The sequence below is a fragment of the Filicampus tigris genome, chromosome 10 (assembly GCF_054856515.1).
Source record: "Filicampus tigris isolate MCC_2025a chromosome 10, RoL_Ftig_1.0, whole genome shotgun sequence".
Classification (NCBI taxonomy): Eukaryota; Metazoa; Chordata; class Actinopteri; order Syngnathiformes; family Syngnathidae; genus Filicampus; species Filicampus tigris.
In genome coordinates, this window is record NC_141226.1 from 13802741 (window position 1) to 13823091 (window position 20351).

Here is a 20351-nt window from a genome sequence, read left to right on the forward strand (position 1 = left end):
TTTTAAAGAGTATTTATGATTTTCCCAAATGTTCCACACAGCTCTTGTAGTGGTTGTCATCAATGTACCAAATGAAGTGTCCATTTAACTCATTCAGTGCCAGACATTTTCAGACCCTCTTTTACCCTAAAAAAAATATATAAATGCGTTTCTGAAATTGAATAGCTGGACTGTGAAAAGACAAATAAATATGTCCTTGGCAGTGAATGAGTTAAGAGCAGAGAAAAGTCACATTGTTGATCACATTATTTATCGTTGACATCAAGAAGCTTTTTTCTTATTGTCACATTCTTATTTTTAGTCAACATGGCAAACGGCGTCACCTAACGATCTCACTTCCTGTCACGAGATGCCCGTTAACCTGCTTAGCACGACGCTAATCAATGCTTACTTGTTTAAATGGACGGAAAAAAAGACTTATGTCTGGACAAATTGATTAGAATTGATTATGTGACAAGTGGAGTTGATGTCATTGAAAACAATTCAATGCAAAATGTTTGCTTGTCAGCTAATATCGGCTTCTGCGTTAGTATAATAAGGTCAATATCTTGTTAGCACCCAGGCTAACTTGACTTCTCTGGTTAGCTTCCATTTTCCCTTATAAGTTAGGATTAAGATATTGGGAGCAATCCTAAATCAAAGCTATGCGATTGTGTTGAGTATACATGTAATTCTCTTTATTTGATGTTTAGTTTGACCGTAAACTTCAACTGGGTGTGGGAGCACCAAGCTCTTTTATTTTTGTGTTTTGTCATGCGCAAAACAATGTGAAAATGATTTCGCTCACATTATCATTTTTTCGTGGAAATTAAATTAATTAAAATATTTGCAAGAGTGGTCGAAAATGCCGTTAAATTGTCGAAAGACACTGTCTGTTATTTTTGTAAACTAGCTCCTCTGTTCACTACCCTGTTGTTGGTGTAAACGAGGAACATCAGCAACACTTTGAAGTACAAAATCTGCTTTAAAAAAAAAAAAAAAAATCACCCAAGCAACTAAACTCATCTTAATCGATTAAATGAATGAATGTCGCCGTGTGCTGTACGCATTCCGAGTTTGTTAGTAAACATGAGACAAGTTTTATAGTAAAACTTGCTCCTCGGGGACGTGATTACTTTAAAGCTTCGTGCAATGCATCATTTCCTAATTAACATTTGCATACCTTGGCGTCGAGGGGGGTCTCTGGTGGGGTGTTATTGTGGGGTTGCGGAGCAGGCAGGCAATGTGTACATGCTCTTTTATGCTAATTAATTGAAATAAAATTAGCCTGGAGCTGAACGAATGGGCGGGGCCACAGAATGCTTCAATTTATTCTGAAAAGGGAGGGGCGGGGGGTTGAATGTGTACGACCACCCCTTGTATGTAAAAACAATCGACTCATCATGTTACATGCGCAAAAATATTGGGACACATACAGGAAGTAAAGAAAATGGAGAATTTGTGGAAACACAAATTGGTACACTGATAACATAATATTACGATGAGAGAAGATGTGGACAGTTGTGGGACGTATCTGGGAAGTGAAAATAACAACAAATGCATTGGGACACATACAGGAAGTGAAAAATGTGATGTCCAGACAAAACCATTAGGACATTAACAGGAAATGAAAACAGAAGACAAAAGAATTGGGACACGGAAACGTGTAGACTGTGGACGAAAGTATTGGGACGTCTACAGGAACCGAAGAAATTTGGACGAAAATACTTGGGCACCTCGGGAAGTGACAAGTCTGGACATAAGTACTGGGTTAGTGAAGGAAATGTCCAGGAATTAGAAAAAGAGCACAATGTGGACAAAAGCCGAGTAATAATTTCAAGTCCACCGTGAATAACACAAAGACAAGATGGCACCGATGATGGCGTTAATAACGCTTTTTTGGCTATGGACCCACAGTCACTGATTTACTGCATCGTTCCTCACATTCTCATTAAAATCCAATAAGCTGCGTTCAGATGATAAAAACACACACACACACGTGATATAATCATGCTGGTAATAACTGGAGAGATCATTTGGCTGATATAATCTTCAAATAAACATGTAATTAGGTTTGTATTGCATCACTTTGCATTTGGCATCAAGTGTTTTCTTAATGTAGTGTGTGCCTATTGTTTAGTGTCATGACTTTGCTCCGAGCCAGAGGTCTGTTGGAACAGAGGTGCAATATCTCACACACACCCACACACACCCGCGCCGGCACACCAAAAATGACGGAGCGGTAACGATGTATTTTACCTCGCAATGGGCCGAGCACGGCTCCTTGGCTGCCGTTTGTAAAAAGTGAACTAAACATATTTGGCTTTTCTTCAGAAAAAAAAATAATCATGCGGTGACCTCTTCTGAAGAATATTTTTTTTTTTTCCCCATCATCGGCTGTGAGAACAGAATAAAAACATTGCCAACGTCATATCAAAGTTGAGACTGTGTTGTAATGCGGAATTTCAGCATAGGGGGCAATAGAAGCTAAGCACTGTAGCTTCAAAGGGGGACCCGTCTTTTTATTTATTTATTTATTTTTTATTGTTGTCTCCTGGCCAGATGTACCCATCCCATAACTGAAAAACGTCAATAAAAATACTTTACAAAAAAAAGGGGGACTCAAGACAAAAATCCTTTGCACAATGTATTCTATGTGCACCCACTAGTCTGAATAAGAATTAAGATGATTAATCTCTTAAATTGACATTCATCTGAGGGGGCTGCCATTTTGTCCTGTACCGCCTTCTTCGGTCGACTGAAACTGACGCAATACTGCCCACACTGCAAAAGTTACAAGACCAAACTCAGAAAACCGGTGAGCTGTGACACTCACAATATGAGCCCGAAGGCACTTTGACATCAATTAGTTGAATTCTTGTACCTGCTTGAGTGCTGTCTAGAAAATAAGCACTGATAGATCAAAAAACAAATTCCGCTCAAAATGGAGCTTCCACATCTTTTTGAAGGTCATAGTTCAAGCAAAAAGGAAGTTTGTTTTTTCTTTTTTCTTTTCTAATGTCAAGATAATGAATCACCTGTTTTAATTAGTTCAATTTTGGGGGCGAAATGTTTCTGTTTATACTTTAATTTCTTTTCTCCATATTATTGTTCTGAGGATAAAAAAATATTACAATTAAAAATGTAATGTCATATTTCAGATTTTTGTGGAAAAAAGCAACATAGATGACATGACCTGACAACCAACTCAACTTTATTTATAGAGCCCTTTAAAAACAACCAAAGTGCTGTACATAACATAGCATCAGGCATATAAAAACAAAGACCGTTAACATAAAACCAGCAAACGCACAAAAACAATGCAGAGCCTCCTGTTGTCAAGGTCTCAACACTTTGCCCTTTTCCTGCTTGTCATCAAGCCTGAAAAAATGGAGCCCTGTGCCGCTGTAGAAAAATCCACAGCTTCAAATTGCCTTTTTTTAAATCTTCGGAACCACCCAGATCCTCTCTAATTGGAGTCGTGGGTTTGGCGCTTGTTGTGCCGGGGAGACACTCAAAGATGGCGGAGGACACCTCGCTTGTCCTTCTCCTTTCTGGAGGCGCGTTTGTCTCTTCATGATGCACTTGGCAACCAGCGACTCGGCTGGGAAAAGCACAGCGGGACTCTCAGGCGGCCCTCTCCAAAGAACTTAATTAGCACTTTCAACCTCCAACCGGACCCGCCGGCCGGCCAGATGGGCGTTCGTAGCCCCATCGACACGGCCCACAAGCCTGTTATTTGTGGCGGGAATGGTTTGATCTGTGAAAATATGCTCGATTAGCGGCCAGGAACGGCCTAACTGCATGAGTACTGCCTCGATAACAGGCACTGATAGTTCCTGGAAAATGTCTGTGTCTCCCTGTTTCCCTTCTCTCAGCATGATTTGTTTTTAAACATCAAAGGCAATTTCAAGAAGCGTAATGTCGTTAGTGTAATAGCATCATTGCGTTAGTCATTTTGGAACGTTTTCAGGAAAAGATTTTTTTTGAAGCGTCCATTTGCCTCAATTCAACCTGCAAATTGCCATGACCCGAATAAGAGACAAAAGCGTTTTTTAAATAAAAATAAAATCATTTAGATTTTACCTAATCTGCACAATTAAGAAAATGTTCATTTAATAAAGGATGTATGTTTGGATTAACATCAAAGTCAACTTAGTCTTCGACAAACAAGGTTTTTGACAACAAAAGAAAATGTTGAATTCATGTCAGTGTCCGTTTTGGGGGATTTTTTAAAAACATTAAACTAGACTATTATTTTAGCTTTAGCGTGGCTCAGTAGTACCCCAAGGTTGTAGGTTTGATCCTCAACCCTTGTGACCATGTTGAAGTGTCCTTGAGCAAGATACTGAACCCCCAGTTGCTCGCGCAAGTGCAAGTCCGTTTACCATTTTCAACCAACTATGTGTTTTGTAAACATCCGAGGAAGGCAACTTGCAATTTTAACGTACGCAACATGTTTTCTAGGTGTGGTAACTTGTGATGATGAGCCCCCCAACAAAAGTGTGCGGCATTTAATTGGAGTCACAGCTGGATGGACTTGATTTTTCTGAATGAGCTTGCTGGCGGCGTTCCAGATGCATTCCGGCAGACGAGAGAGGAGGATGACAAGTGGTGAGCTCTCAAATGCCAACTGTTTAAATATTCCGCCGTCCAAGGGGGGCTGCGGCCATCTTGTTAGTTAGTGATGCACCGCTAATGACTCTGTGATGAAATTGCACATTATGTTCTTGGATGTGCAAATGTTAGGGGAGGTTACTGAGAAGACGGCAAAAAATAAATACACGCGCACACACACACACACACACACACATATATGTACTTTGTATATCTGTTTGTGTGTGTGCGTGTATATGTACGTATATACTGTGTGTGTGTGTCCGCGCATTTTTCTTCCATTGCTTTTTGCAAGGAAAATCTCATTTTTTGTAATCGTCAATTTCCACATTGTTTTTTCCTCAAAATGACTTTGTAAAAAAATTGATATGAACTGGTCAGTGCCAGAGCACATCACGGCATCTGAAGTCATCTGTATACGTGACATTTTGTCCAATTTCTTAATAACACCATTTTCTCAAAGTGAACTAGCAGTCTTTAACAGTAACGTGTGCGACTGTTTACTTTCCGACTGCTGTTTGTAGTCCCGCTGTCGTTGAGTAACGTGTTGAAAAATGAGATTATGCAGCATGTAAATGGATTACGAGGCAAGCTGCTGTCACTGGGAACTATGAGGATGGCGGTGAGGAGGAGGAGGAGGAAGTTACTCGGATTATCAAAACAGAGAGACGATACATTTTTGTGACAGGTTTTGGGACAACAATGGGAATTGAAAAGTGGAGAAAATGGAAGTAGAGTATTGGGAAACAGACAGTAAAATTAGAGATGAAAGTATGGGGACGCCATGAGGGGAAGTGAAAAGTGAGGAAAATGAGGAGTTTGGACAAAAGTAGTGGGACAGATGCAGCAAATGGGGGGGGGGGGGGGGGGATTTGTGACACCAAGACAGGAGATGTGAAGAAAATGCAGTTCAAAGCATTCAGACATCGACGCGAAAAAGTGAAGGAAATGTGGACAAAATTATTTCGACTCCAGATAGGGCTAGATTTTGGACAAAGATCTTGAGAAAAAAATGTTGACAAAAGTATTGGGACACCCCCAAGAAGTGAAAACATGAACTTTGGACAAAGTTATTGAGACACCTAAAAGATTTTGGACTTTTGTCCAGCTAGTGTATGTCTCATAGTCACATGCTGCTGCGTGTAAACAAAGAGTAACGTTATTATTCTTTTGTGGTTTTCATTTGCTCCATTATGTTTTTTTTCTCCAATTTAATGTGGCTAATCCTGGTTGAAAGACGTAATTATGTGCTGAAAAGATCTTCAGCCTCGCCAGGGAAATCAGACAAAGCTCACAAGGCTTTTTTGTTTAATTTATGAGATTGGATTTTAATTCTGCCGGATAATCAAATCTAATGAAAACTTCCGTGGAGATTTCCCGCGGCCGGCCGGCTTTTTAATGACGTGGGCGGCATCTTAATGACACCGTTTAGAAAGGACTCGTTTATCCCAAGAGTGACAACGTGTGTTTGTGTCATCGACACGGCTTGAGCTTAGTCTGAGATGACAGCGACTGTAAAACATGAACTACTGAGAAAAATAGGATCCTTAGAAGCCGAACACTAAACTCCGAGAAGTACAACACCGGGAAACAGTACATCATCAATAACTACAACACTTCAAATATGCGACGCATTAACAACTTAAAGATCAAGAACTAGACAACCAAGACTACAACACAATAAAGACCCGAGTCTAAAACACAAATAACTACACACGGACGCTGGAACATTAAGACCTAGACTCTGTTACAAAAACACTACATCTACGCAGTGTGAGACTTGGTTTTGGTTTGACTGTTTGTTGCTTTTTATTATCTTCATTATTCTTTTTTTTTTTTTTTTTGTTTATTGTTGTATGACTTACTTTTGCTCCATGCACAGCACTTTGTATACAGCGGTGGTTGCCTTAAAGTGCTTTACAAATACAGTTGAGTTGAGTTGAGACTAAGAACCAGATAACGACACTAGAAAAACTAAAAAAAAAACAAAAAAACAGACAATAACACCAAGAGCTAAACTCCGAAGACTTCAACATTAAGAATTAGACCCAAGGTGACCACTAGTGCATTAAGAATTGGGCACAAAATTATAGAACACTAATATGTAAATGCTGATTCTAGAACGACAAGAAGTAGTCACTGATACTTGAATACTAAGTACTAAACACTGAAGACTAAAACACTGGACACTGGTACTAGAAACATAAGAATGAAAACATAACAAACTAGGCACAAAGGAGCAGTACACTGATGGACAAAAAGGAGACACACAAGACGAGAACACGATAGTCTAGACCAGGTCCGGTCCTCAAGAACCACAATCCAGCCTGTTTTAGGTTTATCCCTACGGCAACACACCTGATTCAAATCATCAGGCTTATTATCAGGCTTTTGCAAATCTTGCTGATGAGCTGATGACTTGAAACAGGTGTGTCGCCGTAGGGATAAACCTGCTGGATTGTGGCTCTTGAGGAGCCCGGGTCTAGAAGGACCAGACAATGACACTTGAGCACCAAGGCTACACAGCGGGAACTAGAACACTCAAAACTAGACACTAAAGACCAGAGCTGGCCATTTTACAAAAATTTCCTGGGCCGTTTATTGCTTTCCACCTGCAGCCGGCATACCATTCCGCCGTCCGTCTACCCGCCGTTTTGTCCGGCCGTTTTGTACAAATAGTAATCGCCCATAGGCCGGTCCACCTATCATTTTAAACGGGCTTTGCCTTTCTGTCTACAAACTTTGACCAACTTCCACAAAGACCACAACTCTTAAAAACAGAAAATGACACCAGACGCAAAGGACTTGACCCTGAAGATTAGTAGAACACTGATAATAGAACACACGGAACGCTTGAACACTAAGATCGAGGCATTAAAGACTACAACTCTACGAACCAGACTATGACACTAGAAAACCAAAAACTGAACATGGAGGACAAGATCCCAAGACCTAGACAGATACTAGTACACTAGGCCACTTTTCATGCATGTGTGCATGTTTGTGTTGCATTCAGGTAAATATTGAAGAAATTGTTTGATATATTTCGCAACTACGGCACTCACCTGTTGGTGTGTGCGTGCGATAATCATCGGCATCACCATGGAAACGGCTGCCATGCCGCAGAGTAGGCATTCAGATGGGGGGGGGGGATGGGTTGAGTATTGCAGGGGGTCGAATGTCCCTTTTTTTTTGTTTTTGTTTTTGTTTTTTTTTTTTCTCCAGAGGTGTCCTTGTCGCTGTGGCGACACAGTGGGCAGGTAGGTGACTGCCACAACGGGGGATTACAGATTAATAACGCAGCCAGCACGGCAGAAGCCGGGCGAGCGGTTGCCGTGGCAACAAGGAGCAGAGAGCGGAACCTCATTTGTTGGCGGACAGATGAGGTTCTCTTTGAAAGGGGGCACGTAGCATGTAGCGCATCGCTAACATGTGAGGTCAGCTCCCGGCGCCAATTACACTGGATTATTTCACTGCGGGAGTTATTTATCGGCTGCTCCGTAATCAAAAAGTCCTCCACTCGTACGTTCATTCGATTAGCGCCCGACTCCGAGGTGCTGCTGATGAAGCTGATGGATACGAAGAAGTCAATATATGACATGCTACCTGTCGCTAATGATATTAGTGTACAATCAAAGGCTACAGTATGTCCATATAAGGAGAGTGGGTGGGCTGGGGGATTACAATAATACACTACACATTGACATAAATTTCAGTAAAGCCAGGTCAATCCTTCGATGTTATACTAGCATCAAGCAAGGTTTAGGGTTCCAAAATAGGGTTTCATGGCGGGGATTGGGGTTCAAAGTTAATCTCTAGCCTTGGTTAGGGTTTCAAAGTAGGATTTCAAGGCAAGTGTTGGTTTTGTGGAAGGTTTCTCTGGTTGGGCGTTTTTAAAGTATGGTTTCAAAACAGGATTAGGGTTTCAAAATAAGGTCTCAAGGCCAGGGTTAGGATTCAAAGTTAGGTTCTCTAGCATGTGTTAGAGTTTCAAAGTAGGATTTCAAGGCAAGTGTTGGTTTTGTGGGAGGTTTCACAAATTTTACATTGTCAAATGTAAAGCATAAGTAGTCAAATGACGGCCTTCTGGGCGTTCGAGTGTTTCAAAGTAAGGTTTCAAGACAGGACTTGAATTTCCAAATAGTGTAGGTTTCAAACTTTCCTTCTTTCTCGAATAAATCGATTTAAAAAGTGGTTATGTAGCAGACAGAGCACCAAAAAAAAAGTTTGCTTTCAAAACTTTTTGGAATTTGTTTATCGAGTCGAATAACGAACTGAAAATTTCCTGGTCTTCTTCGCATCTCAGATTAGAAACACAAAATAATAACGTGTGATGTTTCCTGTCCATTAAGTTGAACGGCCTTAATATGCTGATTAAAACTGTTCGCTCATTTGAATTTACGCTTTCCCGAAGCAGGTGCCTTGACTCCTTTGAACAAACATTCCAGACAATTTCTAACATTCAGTCGTTTGTCCACAGTTTTTACGTAATCCAGATTTACACAAACTCGTCTGCCGCGTCTCATCGTCTCGTGCCTCTATACCTTTTTTTTTTTTTTTTTAAATCGAAGAGCATCAGCACATTGAGCAGAAGCTCCACGCTGCCATTCCTGCTTCTTTCCATCCGTTACTATGTGATAGCGAGATAATAAACGTCTGCACCAGATCAATAATATCCTTCACTCGCCTATGCTTCACTTTGCCATCTCTCACTTTGCCATCTCGATCGCTCTCTCACATACTCTTTGTGATGTCACTCTGCCGACAATAAATCGATGGCGTTGAGGGAGCTGTCGCCGGTAACGGCAGGAAATAACAGACCTTGTGGTTGGGGAGACGTGTGTTTGTGTGCGTGTGTGTGCGTGTACTTTTATGTTACCTTTCCGAGCTGTCAGACTGGATTTTAAAATGACCATTAACGATTCTAGGGTTGCAACTCATGATTATTATTTTTTTATTCTTATAAAAGTTCTGATTTCTTTTTTCTTTTTTTCCCCTATGTCTTTATTTTTTGGATGTCACAAAGATGCTAAATTTAGCCTTGAGCCGAAGTTATGGGAAGGCTGCAGGAAGAGAGTTCAGGCGCATGTACACGTGAAATCGAAACATCTGTAAAGCCTTTTGTTTTTTTATAATCAGATCAGTTTTTAGGGGGGCGTCCGTTATTTGCATTTTTTTTTTTTTTTTTTTGTTGCCTGTTTGCACCAGGGCTTGGTCCCAATTGTAGTGGGGACCATGTTTCCCCACCTGACTTTAGCTTTGTGGTCTGCTGTAGCTTTGATGGTTTGATGGCAGACTTTATTCATAATGCATGCCACCGCGGAAGGAGCGCATATATAAAATGTTTTCCCGTCAAATCCCAGACACTAAACTGTCTGGACCCCCTCAAGCACAACCCGAGGTACGCTCACACACAAACAAATACACGCCTGTTGAAAATTCAGCAGCAGGGGGGTTACAATTCGCCAGTGGGTGTCCCTCTAATTGCGACACAAGTGAATTCACAGATTTGCTTCTCAATACATTAAAAACTCATTCAATACCAGACTTTTCCAGACCCCTTACATACAGGAAATGTGGAGATACATGAAGCCCCCGCTAACTTGTGAAGCTATTTTGTCCCTGCAATCTAACGTGGCCTGAGCATATCATATTTTGATAATCATTTGCAGGATTCTCCATGAAAAAGGTCCTCAATGCTTGCTGCTTTGTTTACTTTATCTTTCTACCACAATCGGTTTAGGCCGCAAAAATCACATTGTTGACATGAGAATCAGCGTGCCATGATGAAGTCGGCAGTCTAAGATGATTTATAGGCCCGCACTTTCCAAAATGGTGTATTTGGTGTTATTGCACAGAAGTAATTGTTTGGCAATTCATTTGATTCGATCCATTGATCAAAAGAGTCTTCGGGGCTGCGAAAGTGCAACCAGTTGAGTTTCAGTGCGGGAAGCAATCGTCTCATTCACGGGCGACTGATCCATCGACTGCGCAGCCATCAGAGTTGATCAGAGACAAAAGACACACCTCTAACCCTCCTCCTCTTCTTCATCCTCCTCTTCTTCCCGTCTCCTTTTGTCCCGCCTGGGATTGAAAGCGCTGCGCCGTGACACCGGGCATCACCCTCGGAATAAAAATGAGGCAAGGCGGGTGGAAAATTGAACATGTTGTCAGTCCCCAAGTAGCCTCCCCCCACCACCCCCCCCACCCCCAAGTGATTTAGGACGTGTGGGCTGCTCTTGATTTGCGTCGTAGCCATCTTGGTGATGTGAAGAAGGCAAATGTTCGCCGAGGTTATTGCTGTTGGGAATGTTATACTCGTTTTTTTTCACCATCTTTTTATATAGAGAGGCATGATTATTACAGCTTTTTGAAATATGTTAGAGGGAGTTCACATCATCAGGCAGCTCGAACTTGTGTTTTATGTACAGTAAGGAGACATGGTGGTGCCTTATTGGGCCGTAGGATAAGTGGAGGAGTGTTGCGGGAGGATTAACATGCATCCAACGAGTGTTTTGGACAGGTACGGACGCATGCTGTCGCCAATACGAGACATCTGTAGGCTGGAAGAGTAGGACCATTTTAGAAAAATGGTGAAAAATAGAAAAACTTTAATCACACCTGCAGTTGGACTGAGCATCAGGAGTGTCCAGGAGGAGGTCCACTTTGAAAGACCCCTGTAAATGGCCAAAGTCACCCGCAAATGTCAGCTTTGAAACAAAATGGACGACTTGTTGCATCTTTTCAGACATGGCTTCTTGAGGCTTTTTTTTGTGGGTCTACTTATGATATACTTGTCTACTCAAATTCATGTAAGTCAAACTGGTTTTTCGGGGTGAATTCCCCTCCCTAAAATCATGAACTGAGTTATCCTGAGAGTTTTCGGTTTTTCCTCCATGCTCCTCCCATACGCAATGAAAAAAAGTCAAATCTTTCTCAATTTTGCATTGTTCATTAGTCTTTTGCACTTACTTCAAATTTAAAAAATCTGACAAAAGCTGTAAAACTAGTTCGTCCTTGTAGGACTCTTGGAAATGGCCAAAATGACCTAAAAATGTTTGCTTGGTAAACTTCCTGTTCTTTTTTTTCCAGCATGATTTTCGAGATATTATTTTTGTGGTTCTACTATGATGTATGCCGCGCCATATTTCATGTTGCTAAGTGAAGCTGTCCATGGGGGCTGGATTTTCCCACAAAATTCACAAGTTATTATTGGTGTTTTGTTTTGTATGGGGAGTTATCAAATGTTGCCTACTTTTGCTTTATGGCATCAGTTCTTGAGACTTTTTTCGGTGTCTACTTAGACACGCCTACCAAATTTGACGTTGCCAAGTGAGTCTCGCTTCAGTGGCTGAATTTTTCTTAGATTCTGGGTCGCACAATTGTGCCAACTTAATAGGTTAAGTCCGTGACCTCTACAAATTTTCACCACAATGAACATATCTGCAAAATGTGGAGTGTTTTATAGTGTGGGAAAGCTCTCAAAATGTTTTTGTGTGTTTTTTTTAGCTGTGGATTAGCCATTCCACACAAAGCTAGGCTGTACCACACAGTTTTGATATTATCAATTATATATTTAGACTGTACAATAGTCCACATGTGTCAAATGTTGGCATCAAAGCTGCTTGGTGCCAAGTTGGCAAGGGTTCCGAGTGAAGGCGAGGCCTGGCCCAGCTCCAACAGTGAAAGCCCCCAAGAGGAAATTTCAAACAGCTGTCCCTAAAAATACGGCGTGTGAGGAATGCAAGCCACTGAGTTTTTTTTCCCCAGCAATCTGTGAACATTTGAACCTAAATGTGCTGCACCAAGAATCCCAAACTTTGCTTCGACCCATTTAATACAGAAATATGACATCATACAATAATGTCAACTTTGCGTTTACATTTTTTCTCATGTTTTTGAGTCCACAGTATTTTTTATTTTTAGGCGCTGTTAGCCTCTAGGCAAAAGATATGCTAAACTGATATTTTGAGCACATTAGCTCATAAATGTGAGGCAAAGATAGGTTTACACCCATTGTTTAGGCCAGCGGTCCCAAACCGCCGGTCCGTGGCCCGCTACCATAGAATGTCTGCTATGCTAAATTATGCTCAAAAGATTAGCTACCTTGCGTTTTTCAGGACACTTTAGCCTTGAAATGTTAAGTTAAAACAGCAATGCTTCTACTTCATTGCCTTTCGGCTTGTCCCATTAGGGGTCACTGGCGTGTCATCCTTAAATTACCGCTTTTTCCGGACTATAAATCGCGACTTTTTCCCTAGATTTTGAGCCCTGCGGCTTATAGTCCGGTGCGGCTATTCTGTGGATTTTTCTTCCACCGCTCGGGGCGCTCTAACCGCTATGACAGTACAATTCAATGCAATACATTTCCCATTGACTGGAGTTCAACAGGAGAGGGCGCCATGCACTAGGTTATGCATTAGGTACTGTAAAGCTTTGATTTGATGTTTTCCTAGAGGTCCCTGAAGTGCACATGAATGCGATTGGCTGATGTTACGTCTGCTCTGTTGTTTCGATGTGAAATGCTATTGTTGATTTAGCACATCGTGTGTTAGATTGGCTGAGTTTATTAACATAAAACAAGAAAGGCGCATATGTAGAATGTAGTAGAACAATAGATGGTGGAGTCTGGTGGACATTAGCTGACAAACTGGAGCGGCAGTCGGCAGTGAAATGAAGATAAGTACTGTTTATTTTCTCTTGGTCCTCTTCTGTTTTAATCAGAAACGTTGCTGCAGTGTTAAAAGGCACTGTTAGGAAAGAATCTGCTCAGGTACATGTACATTTACAGTTCATAATCGTTGTGTAAATGCAGTAAATATAAAAGCTTTCATCATACATAGGTGAGGCTTATATAAAGGTGCGGCTTATTTACGTTTTTTTCCTAAATGTTCTAAAAATTAGAGTGGGTGCGGCTTATATAACGGTGCGGCTTGTAGCCTGGAAAATACAGTAAGTTAAGCTATGCTAAATGGTAATATTCAGGCTACTTTAGCTAATAAATGTTAAGAATGTGCATTATTCAGAGTCCTTTTGTTCAAACCAGAATTGCAAAATTTCTGTTCAGTTTAATAAACGAGTCCTTCAGACTTTTTGTGTTTGTCCTCTAATGATCGACATTTGTGACGGGGCTTATTTATGTATTTATTTTCCCTCTCTCAGCTTTCCAGGGTAGCGATGGAGTGTAAACCAGCTGATTTGAATCAAAATGGCAGCCTTCCTGTTCAATTCCAGGCATGGATCCTTGCGTCATATTATGATAGACATGTCCGCCAAATTTCATATTGATTGGAGAATTCATTGTCAGGGCCTGACTTTTTTTCCCCAAGAAAGACATGTCCAACCGAGCTCATAATGATTGGCGAAACTTGTCAAAGGCCAATTTTTTGTTCTTTTTTTTTCTCAAACTTTCCAGCGGGACACAACTGAGTGTGAAACCGTGGCTTCAAACTACTTTAGTGTTCACTTTCATGCATGGGTCCTTGTGACTTTTTTGTGCGTCCTGTTATTATAGACATGTTAGCCAAACTTCATGTTGATAGGTGAAACTAATGTCAGGGGCTGATTGCATGTTTGTGGTTGTGTAATAAAAGGTTGTCTTATTTTTAAATGTATATATTTATACATACACACACACCCCCACACACTCAGACAGCAGTGTGTGCGTATGAGATGCCTGTCCGCCGCCATTACTGCTTGCCGCCTGTCTCTCGAAGCTAATGGATCACTGTCGCTACCCCCTGTAATTACTGCGACGTGACTGTGTCAGTACACAAACGCAACCTTCCTTCCATCCTCTGCATGTGTGTGTGTGTGTGTGCGTGAATGAAGCCTTACGGCGGAGATATAGACATGCACATGTTGATGACGATAAACAGACAAGAAAATAACATCTTTTATCGCTTACTATTTTCTGCATTTTTTGGCAGAGTCACGTTTGCCAAACGTTTCATGATCTTTTCTTTCCTTGGGGAACTCAAGCAAAGGCCAGTTTATTTTGGGTAGCACATGTCAGATAAACAATATCACCGTGAAATATTAAAAATGTATATCATCTACAACAGGCCTCTTGCCGTATAAAATGTCCCAAAAATTATACAGTGGAATGCTGAGACAAGACAAATGTTTTTAATATGTATTAGAAAAAGTCTACATGTGGATCGAATCCAAACACAGATTGCAGAACTTTGCATCAGCATGTTTTTTGGGGGACTCTGGCCTCTACTGTCAGGCCTGAGTCCATAAATGTTTACTTGAAATTTTAGTTGATCTGATTTTGAGGGCATTAGTTGAATTTGGATTATAAACGGATTACATGTGGATCAAATCCAAGCACAGATCTCATATTAACTTTGACTCTGGGCTCTATGGGCTGTCTTGAATCAATAGCTTTTCATTTCATTTTAAATTTGATTGGGGTGTAATGTGGATTACATAACATTGTATTAAATTGTACTAAATGGTGAGAAATGGCATTCGCTTAGACTTCCTCATTTGATTCTTTGTCATTTACACTGAAACATGATTTCATCTGGCAGCTTGGATTATCATTTAAATCCTTTTTACAAAAGGATATAGCAACATTTCTATGACCGTATTTATGCATATAATGGCCAGGGGGTTTATTTACTTAAATGCCGTATTTAGACTAGTGGGCCTGCATACAACATATTCTGGAAAAAAAAATGTTTTGGTTGACTTCCCCTTTAAATTAGCGTCAGCGCCCACCAGCCACCATCTATATGTTCTATGTTTTTTCCTCAAATGTTTTATATATATATATATATATATATATATATATATATATACACATATATATATATACATATATATATATATATATATATACACATATATATATATACATATATATATATATACACATATATATATACACATATATATATATATATATATATATATATATATATATATATATATATATATATATACACATATATATATATATATACACATATAATTTAGAATTTAGTTGTACGGTTTATAGGAGACAATGGTGGAAAAAGAAGAAAGGTAAAATACAAAGTAGATGGAGGATGGGTAGATGAATGTACCAATGAGAGATGATCGCTCACTACAGCACGTCTACTTGACCGATAATCCTTCCCACATACATTCATTTTAAACATCTGCTAATGTAATCTCTTTGTGATCAATGATTGCTGCTTTAAAGAAAATTGTCATGGGGTGAGGTTTTTTTTTTTTTTTTTAAGAACAGGCCCAAAGCATTATGGGAAACATGATGGCTAGACGAAAACTCCTCGGTGAGCTTGACCGTCGTCCTTCACGTTGATGTTGGGGCTTTTGTCAAGTTAACCCGATTTTCTCACAATCAGCATCCATCAATATGGCAGAAAGTGTTATTGATCCTTGATTTAAGTTCAAGATGGTCAAAGGACAAGATCCATTCTGGCTCATCTGCTGCTTTCAATGTGATTAGACACTTTTCAGGACATCTCATATTCATCTTGGGGAACATTCAGCCACTGCTATTGTCGCAAGTGTTTTATATCAAAATTCTAAATGTAGCTCAATGTGGCATGGAGACATTTGGAAATGGATATCTCAAGAACAAGCCAATAAGTGAAGAAAAAAAGTCTCATAAAAACATTTTAATAAAATATATCCTACTGCTCCTCAATATAACAATAGTCATTTCATGTCCTCCGATAATGGCTCACATTTAGAATGTACAAGTATTTTAACAACTATAAATCAATAAATGAATTCTATACAATGTCAAGGTATTAAGTTATGTTACCAATATATTACTGATGGTTTGTGTGTTAATTGCCAATTCAGCAAATGGTACTTCTGTACAAATTTGTAGAGGGAGAAACCCATTGGATTTTGTGGGGTCATAACTATACTCTTCATTTGAAAGTTTAATTAAACTGTAAAAGGGGACAAAAAAATACTTTTTCATGTTTGTACACAAATATGTGTGTGTCTGGAGTATCTGCGTACCCATTAAGTGACCAACCAAGTAAACTGCTACTCTAATGCCATCTGTCTGGAAAATTAATGTCTGCCATTAGTTGAGTGCTAGTACTGGGCATGGCTAAAGAGAGCTCTTAAGGTGTACTGTGGGAAATTATCAAATTTCATTTAATGGAACAATTTATTTTTATTTTTAACAAATCATGTTTCTTTGTTCATCTACCTATGCCAGTGACTGATAGAGACAGACAAAACCAATAAATTATGTTCTATTAGATGGCAGAAAGTATATATATTTGGCATTTATATGCACGTTTTGTGACAGGTTTGTTTGGTGGTGTGCCGTGAGATTTTTCAAATTTAAATGTGCCTTGGCACAATAAAGGATGGGAAGAATATAAAATAAAATTCTGGAGGGCTTAACTGTGGCTACACAGATTTCTGACGGGGCTATAGCACTCTTTAGCCCCTGTGCAGTGCCATCCTTGGCAAGTACTTTTCAAGGTTGAAATGGAATCTATCATCTTTTAAAAGTCAGAACTTTTGACTTTTAAAAGATGATAGATAGCTCTTCCAACCAACACTGTGATTTGCGCCTATGTTCTGCTTCAACTCGGTTTACAGTAACATATTTTCCATGCTTCCACTCTGAGCCTACAGGAAAGCAAACGCAATTAGGCCGCCCACTTCCATTCAAATTTATCCAGGGTTGCGGCTTTGACCCAGAGAGAATCCATTCGTTTTGGGGAGGACGTGGCTCACAATAATTTGCATTTAAAAATAATCAATAGTCCTAGAAACCTGTCATGATGTCATTTATTAAGTTTAAACGGAACGCAACTTAACTCACCATGGGCAATAATGGGACAATCCACCCCCAAAATCAACTTAAAATGGCACCCTCAGCCTGCCACCTGCACATCTATGTAAAGAAACCGGAAGTACCTTGTTAGCTTACCAAGTAAATATACAGCGGAATTTTTTTTTTTAACTTTTAAAACGATTATTTTTATTTGTGTTACTAGCAGAACCTTAATAGAGGTCTTAATGAGTGTCGTTCTTGTTGAAAGTACGACTTTGTGAATAATTGTACAAGGTGAGTCCGTTTAGTAGTTTTGATAACATCTGCAAAGGCGCAACAGGAACAAAATGGAGGAAAGAGAGACGTATTGATTGTTGGTGGACGGTTCTATGGGTGTTCCATCGCACGTAGAAGCCTCGCTCCTGTTCGTCGGTGGCCGCCTCGCAGCTGGATTTGTGGGAGTGGAAATTCCACAGTTTGCCCCCGACATCGGCGCCGTGACGTATGGAGAGGGGGGCGGAGAAAAAGCTCCAGAGTGATGAGGCGAGCGGGTGAGCGAGCGGGCGATGCTGTGACTGTCTGCCTCGGCGCTTTGGCGAGAGGGTCGCTTGTCTCCGCTCCGCCGCTCCGGATTTCCTATGCCCGCTTTGGGAGGAGGTATCCCCGGTCACCGAAGCTTATTTTCGTGTACCTGCCGCTTGGACCTAACGGAATTGCTCTTTTTTTTTTTTTTTTTTTTTTTTCTTCCGCCTTGGATTAGTCTCCTCCCTGGACCTGTCAAGTTGAGGATGGACCTCTTACTTTGAGATCATTTCTCCACTTTTTTTATTTATGTGAAATATCATTACTCTGTGGACGACACCTGGCAAATATTTTGAGGAGGAATTTCTCGGTCGGGATGTTGCAGCGGAGCAGCAGGACGCGCGTTGGATCGCATTGGGTCCTCCTCCTCAGTCTTCTGCTCACGCAGGTCGTCCTGGCGGCTGCGCTCACCCAGACTGGTGCGTTCCGATCGGGTTCCAGTCAGTGTATGTCACCGCGGCATACGTGTAGTCCAAGTCTGTTTCAAATTGCCACTTGGAACCCATTCAAGTGACAGAGGACGCGCGCGGTTTCCTTACTTTGTGTGCATGTTATACATGTTGAATTCACGTGAAACGTCAAATAGTGACATTTACTGTGACGTTACCTTCCAGACAAGTGCGGCGGAGCCATTGACATCCACTCCCCGGGCTACCTAACCTCCCCGGGTTACCCCGGCGCCTACCCACCCTCGCAGCAGTGCGCCTGGGTTATCACGGCACCCGAGCAGGGTCAGAAGATTCTCATCAACTTCAACCCGCATTTCGACCTGGAGGACCGAGACTGCAAGTAAGACTCGACGCGTGCATGCACGAACGCGCGGGCTCACAAACTAACTCACACGATCTTGATACTGCGGGTCGCTCTGCCACCCATTGGTCGCAGGGCCTCACTGCAGCTGTCACAAGGGGGTGCAGGGTGAATCTGGATGATGAGGGGGGGTGCACATCTGCAGAAGGAAATGAGGTTCCGAGGCTTCTGCGCTTCCTGGCCTGATAACAGTGGATAACAGTGTCTTTGTTGAGCTCTTTTGTGGACATTTAGAGCAGAACATTTCTCTTAAAAGTGAACTTTCAGCCTTTAAAAAAAATGATAATGCTCTCTTTAGACATTCAGCTGTATTCATGTATTGTGTCATACCGAGAATTTTGACCGTCTTATCTAGGTAGATGAGTGTTTCAAAATAGTGCGCAACCTCCAAGCTCAATTCAGGATGTTGGACAGAACAAATAACACTTTGTTTGAGGTAAACTGGCTGAAGTAATAAATGGCAGTGCGTGGATGTACAAAACATTGTGGAGCAACCAAATATCTACTGGAGAAAAAAAGGGATTGTTTTGGTGCAATGAAGCAAAGTGTTGAGAAACCAGGCAGACTGGGTAGCACAAATTAGTGGCGTAGCTCTCCAGAACGCAAACACTGATGGACACAACATTGTGGAGCAACTACATGTCAAGTTCGTGCTGAGGAAAATAGGACTGTTTGGGATAAATTAAGCAAAACATCAAGAAATGAAGCTGTCTGCGTGGAACGACTAAGAGGCGTAGTTCTGTGCAGCATAAACATGGACATACACAACTTTGTGGAGTGACCACATGTCGAGAGTCTACTCGAGAAAAAAGCTTCCTGGAACTTAAACATCGACCCCACACAACATTGTGGAGCAAAAAGACATCTACTGAGAAAAAGAGGGTGATTTTGGAGAAATGAAGTTAAACATCAAGAAACAAGACAGACTGGGTAGTGCACATTAGTGGCGTTGTACCCCGTAGATCAAACAGTAATGGACACAACATTGTGGAATTACCACATTTCAGTCAACTGGAAAGAACGGGCCTACTTTGGAGAAATGATACAAGATATCAAGAAACAAGATAAGTAACATTGTCCCCTGGACCAGAAATATGGATGCGCAAAACATTGCGGAGCGACCACATATCAGTGTCTACTCGGAAAAAGGATCTATTTTGGAGAAATGAAATGTCAGGGAACAAGATGAATTGGGTGGGAATAAAGCAGCGTAACTTCCCCGTAGCACAAACATGGACACACAACTGTGGAACAATCACACGGCTACCGGAACGCTCGTCATCACCAAAGTCTTCTGAGAAGCCATTACAATGATCAATATCTTCACATAAATCATCATGAATTATTCATAATAACATGAACTTCAAGGTCATTTGAGCAAATTTATTTGTTCAGAAGTGTGTATGAAACTGGTAGCCCTTCGAATTAATTCATACCCAAGCTAGCTCTGGTTTTTAGAAAGGTCGGGGACTCACAATCTCATCTAAGAACGAAGTAAGACTGAGTTCATCTGAGAGACTCTGTTGAGATGCCTCCTTTTGGTGCTGCTCTTTTGGTTAGCAACAGAATTCAAATGGGATCAACAGTTAACTCTTGTCTT

The 20351-nt window shown here is 40.9% G+C and overlaps 1 protein-coding gene across 7 annotated transcripts in view; it reads left to right on the forward strand.

The window, feature by feature from the left end:
* Window positions 1-20351, forward strand: part of LOC147140922 (neuropilin-1a-like) — an 82133-nt gene that overhangs the window by 15710 nt on the left and 46072 nt on the right. For 3 of the 7 annotated variants that reach the window (XM_086042575.1, XM_086042576.1, XM_086042577.1), the window contains 2 exons: window positions 4447-4593; window positions 18556-18730. In XM_086042575.1, coding sequence (XP_085898701.1) covers window positions 4533-4593; window positions 18556-18730 — 236 coding nt within the window. In that variant the 5' untranslated portion in view covers window positions 4447-4532. Of the gene's footprint in view, window positions 1-4446; window positions 4594-17603; window positions 17654-17770; window positions 18361-18555; window positions 18731-20351 lie in introns of those variants that run through there. The other 4 variants (XM_086042573.1, XM_086042572.1, XM_086042574.1 and 1 more) reach the window with 4 other exon arrangements.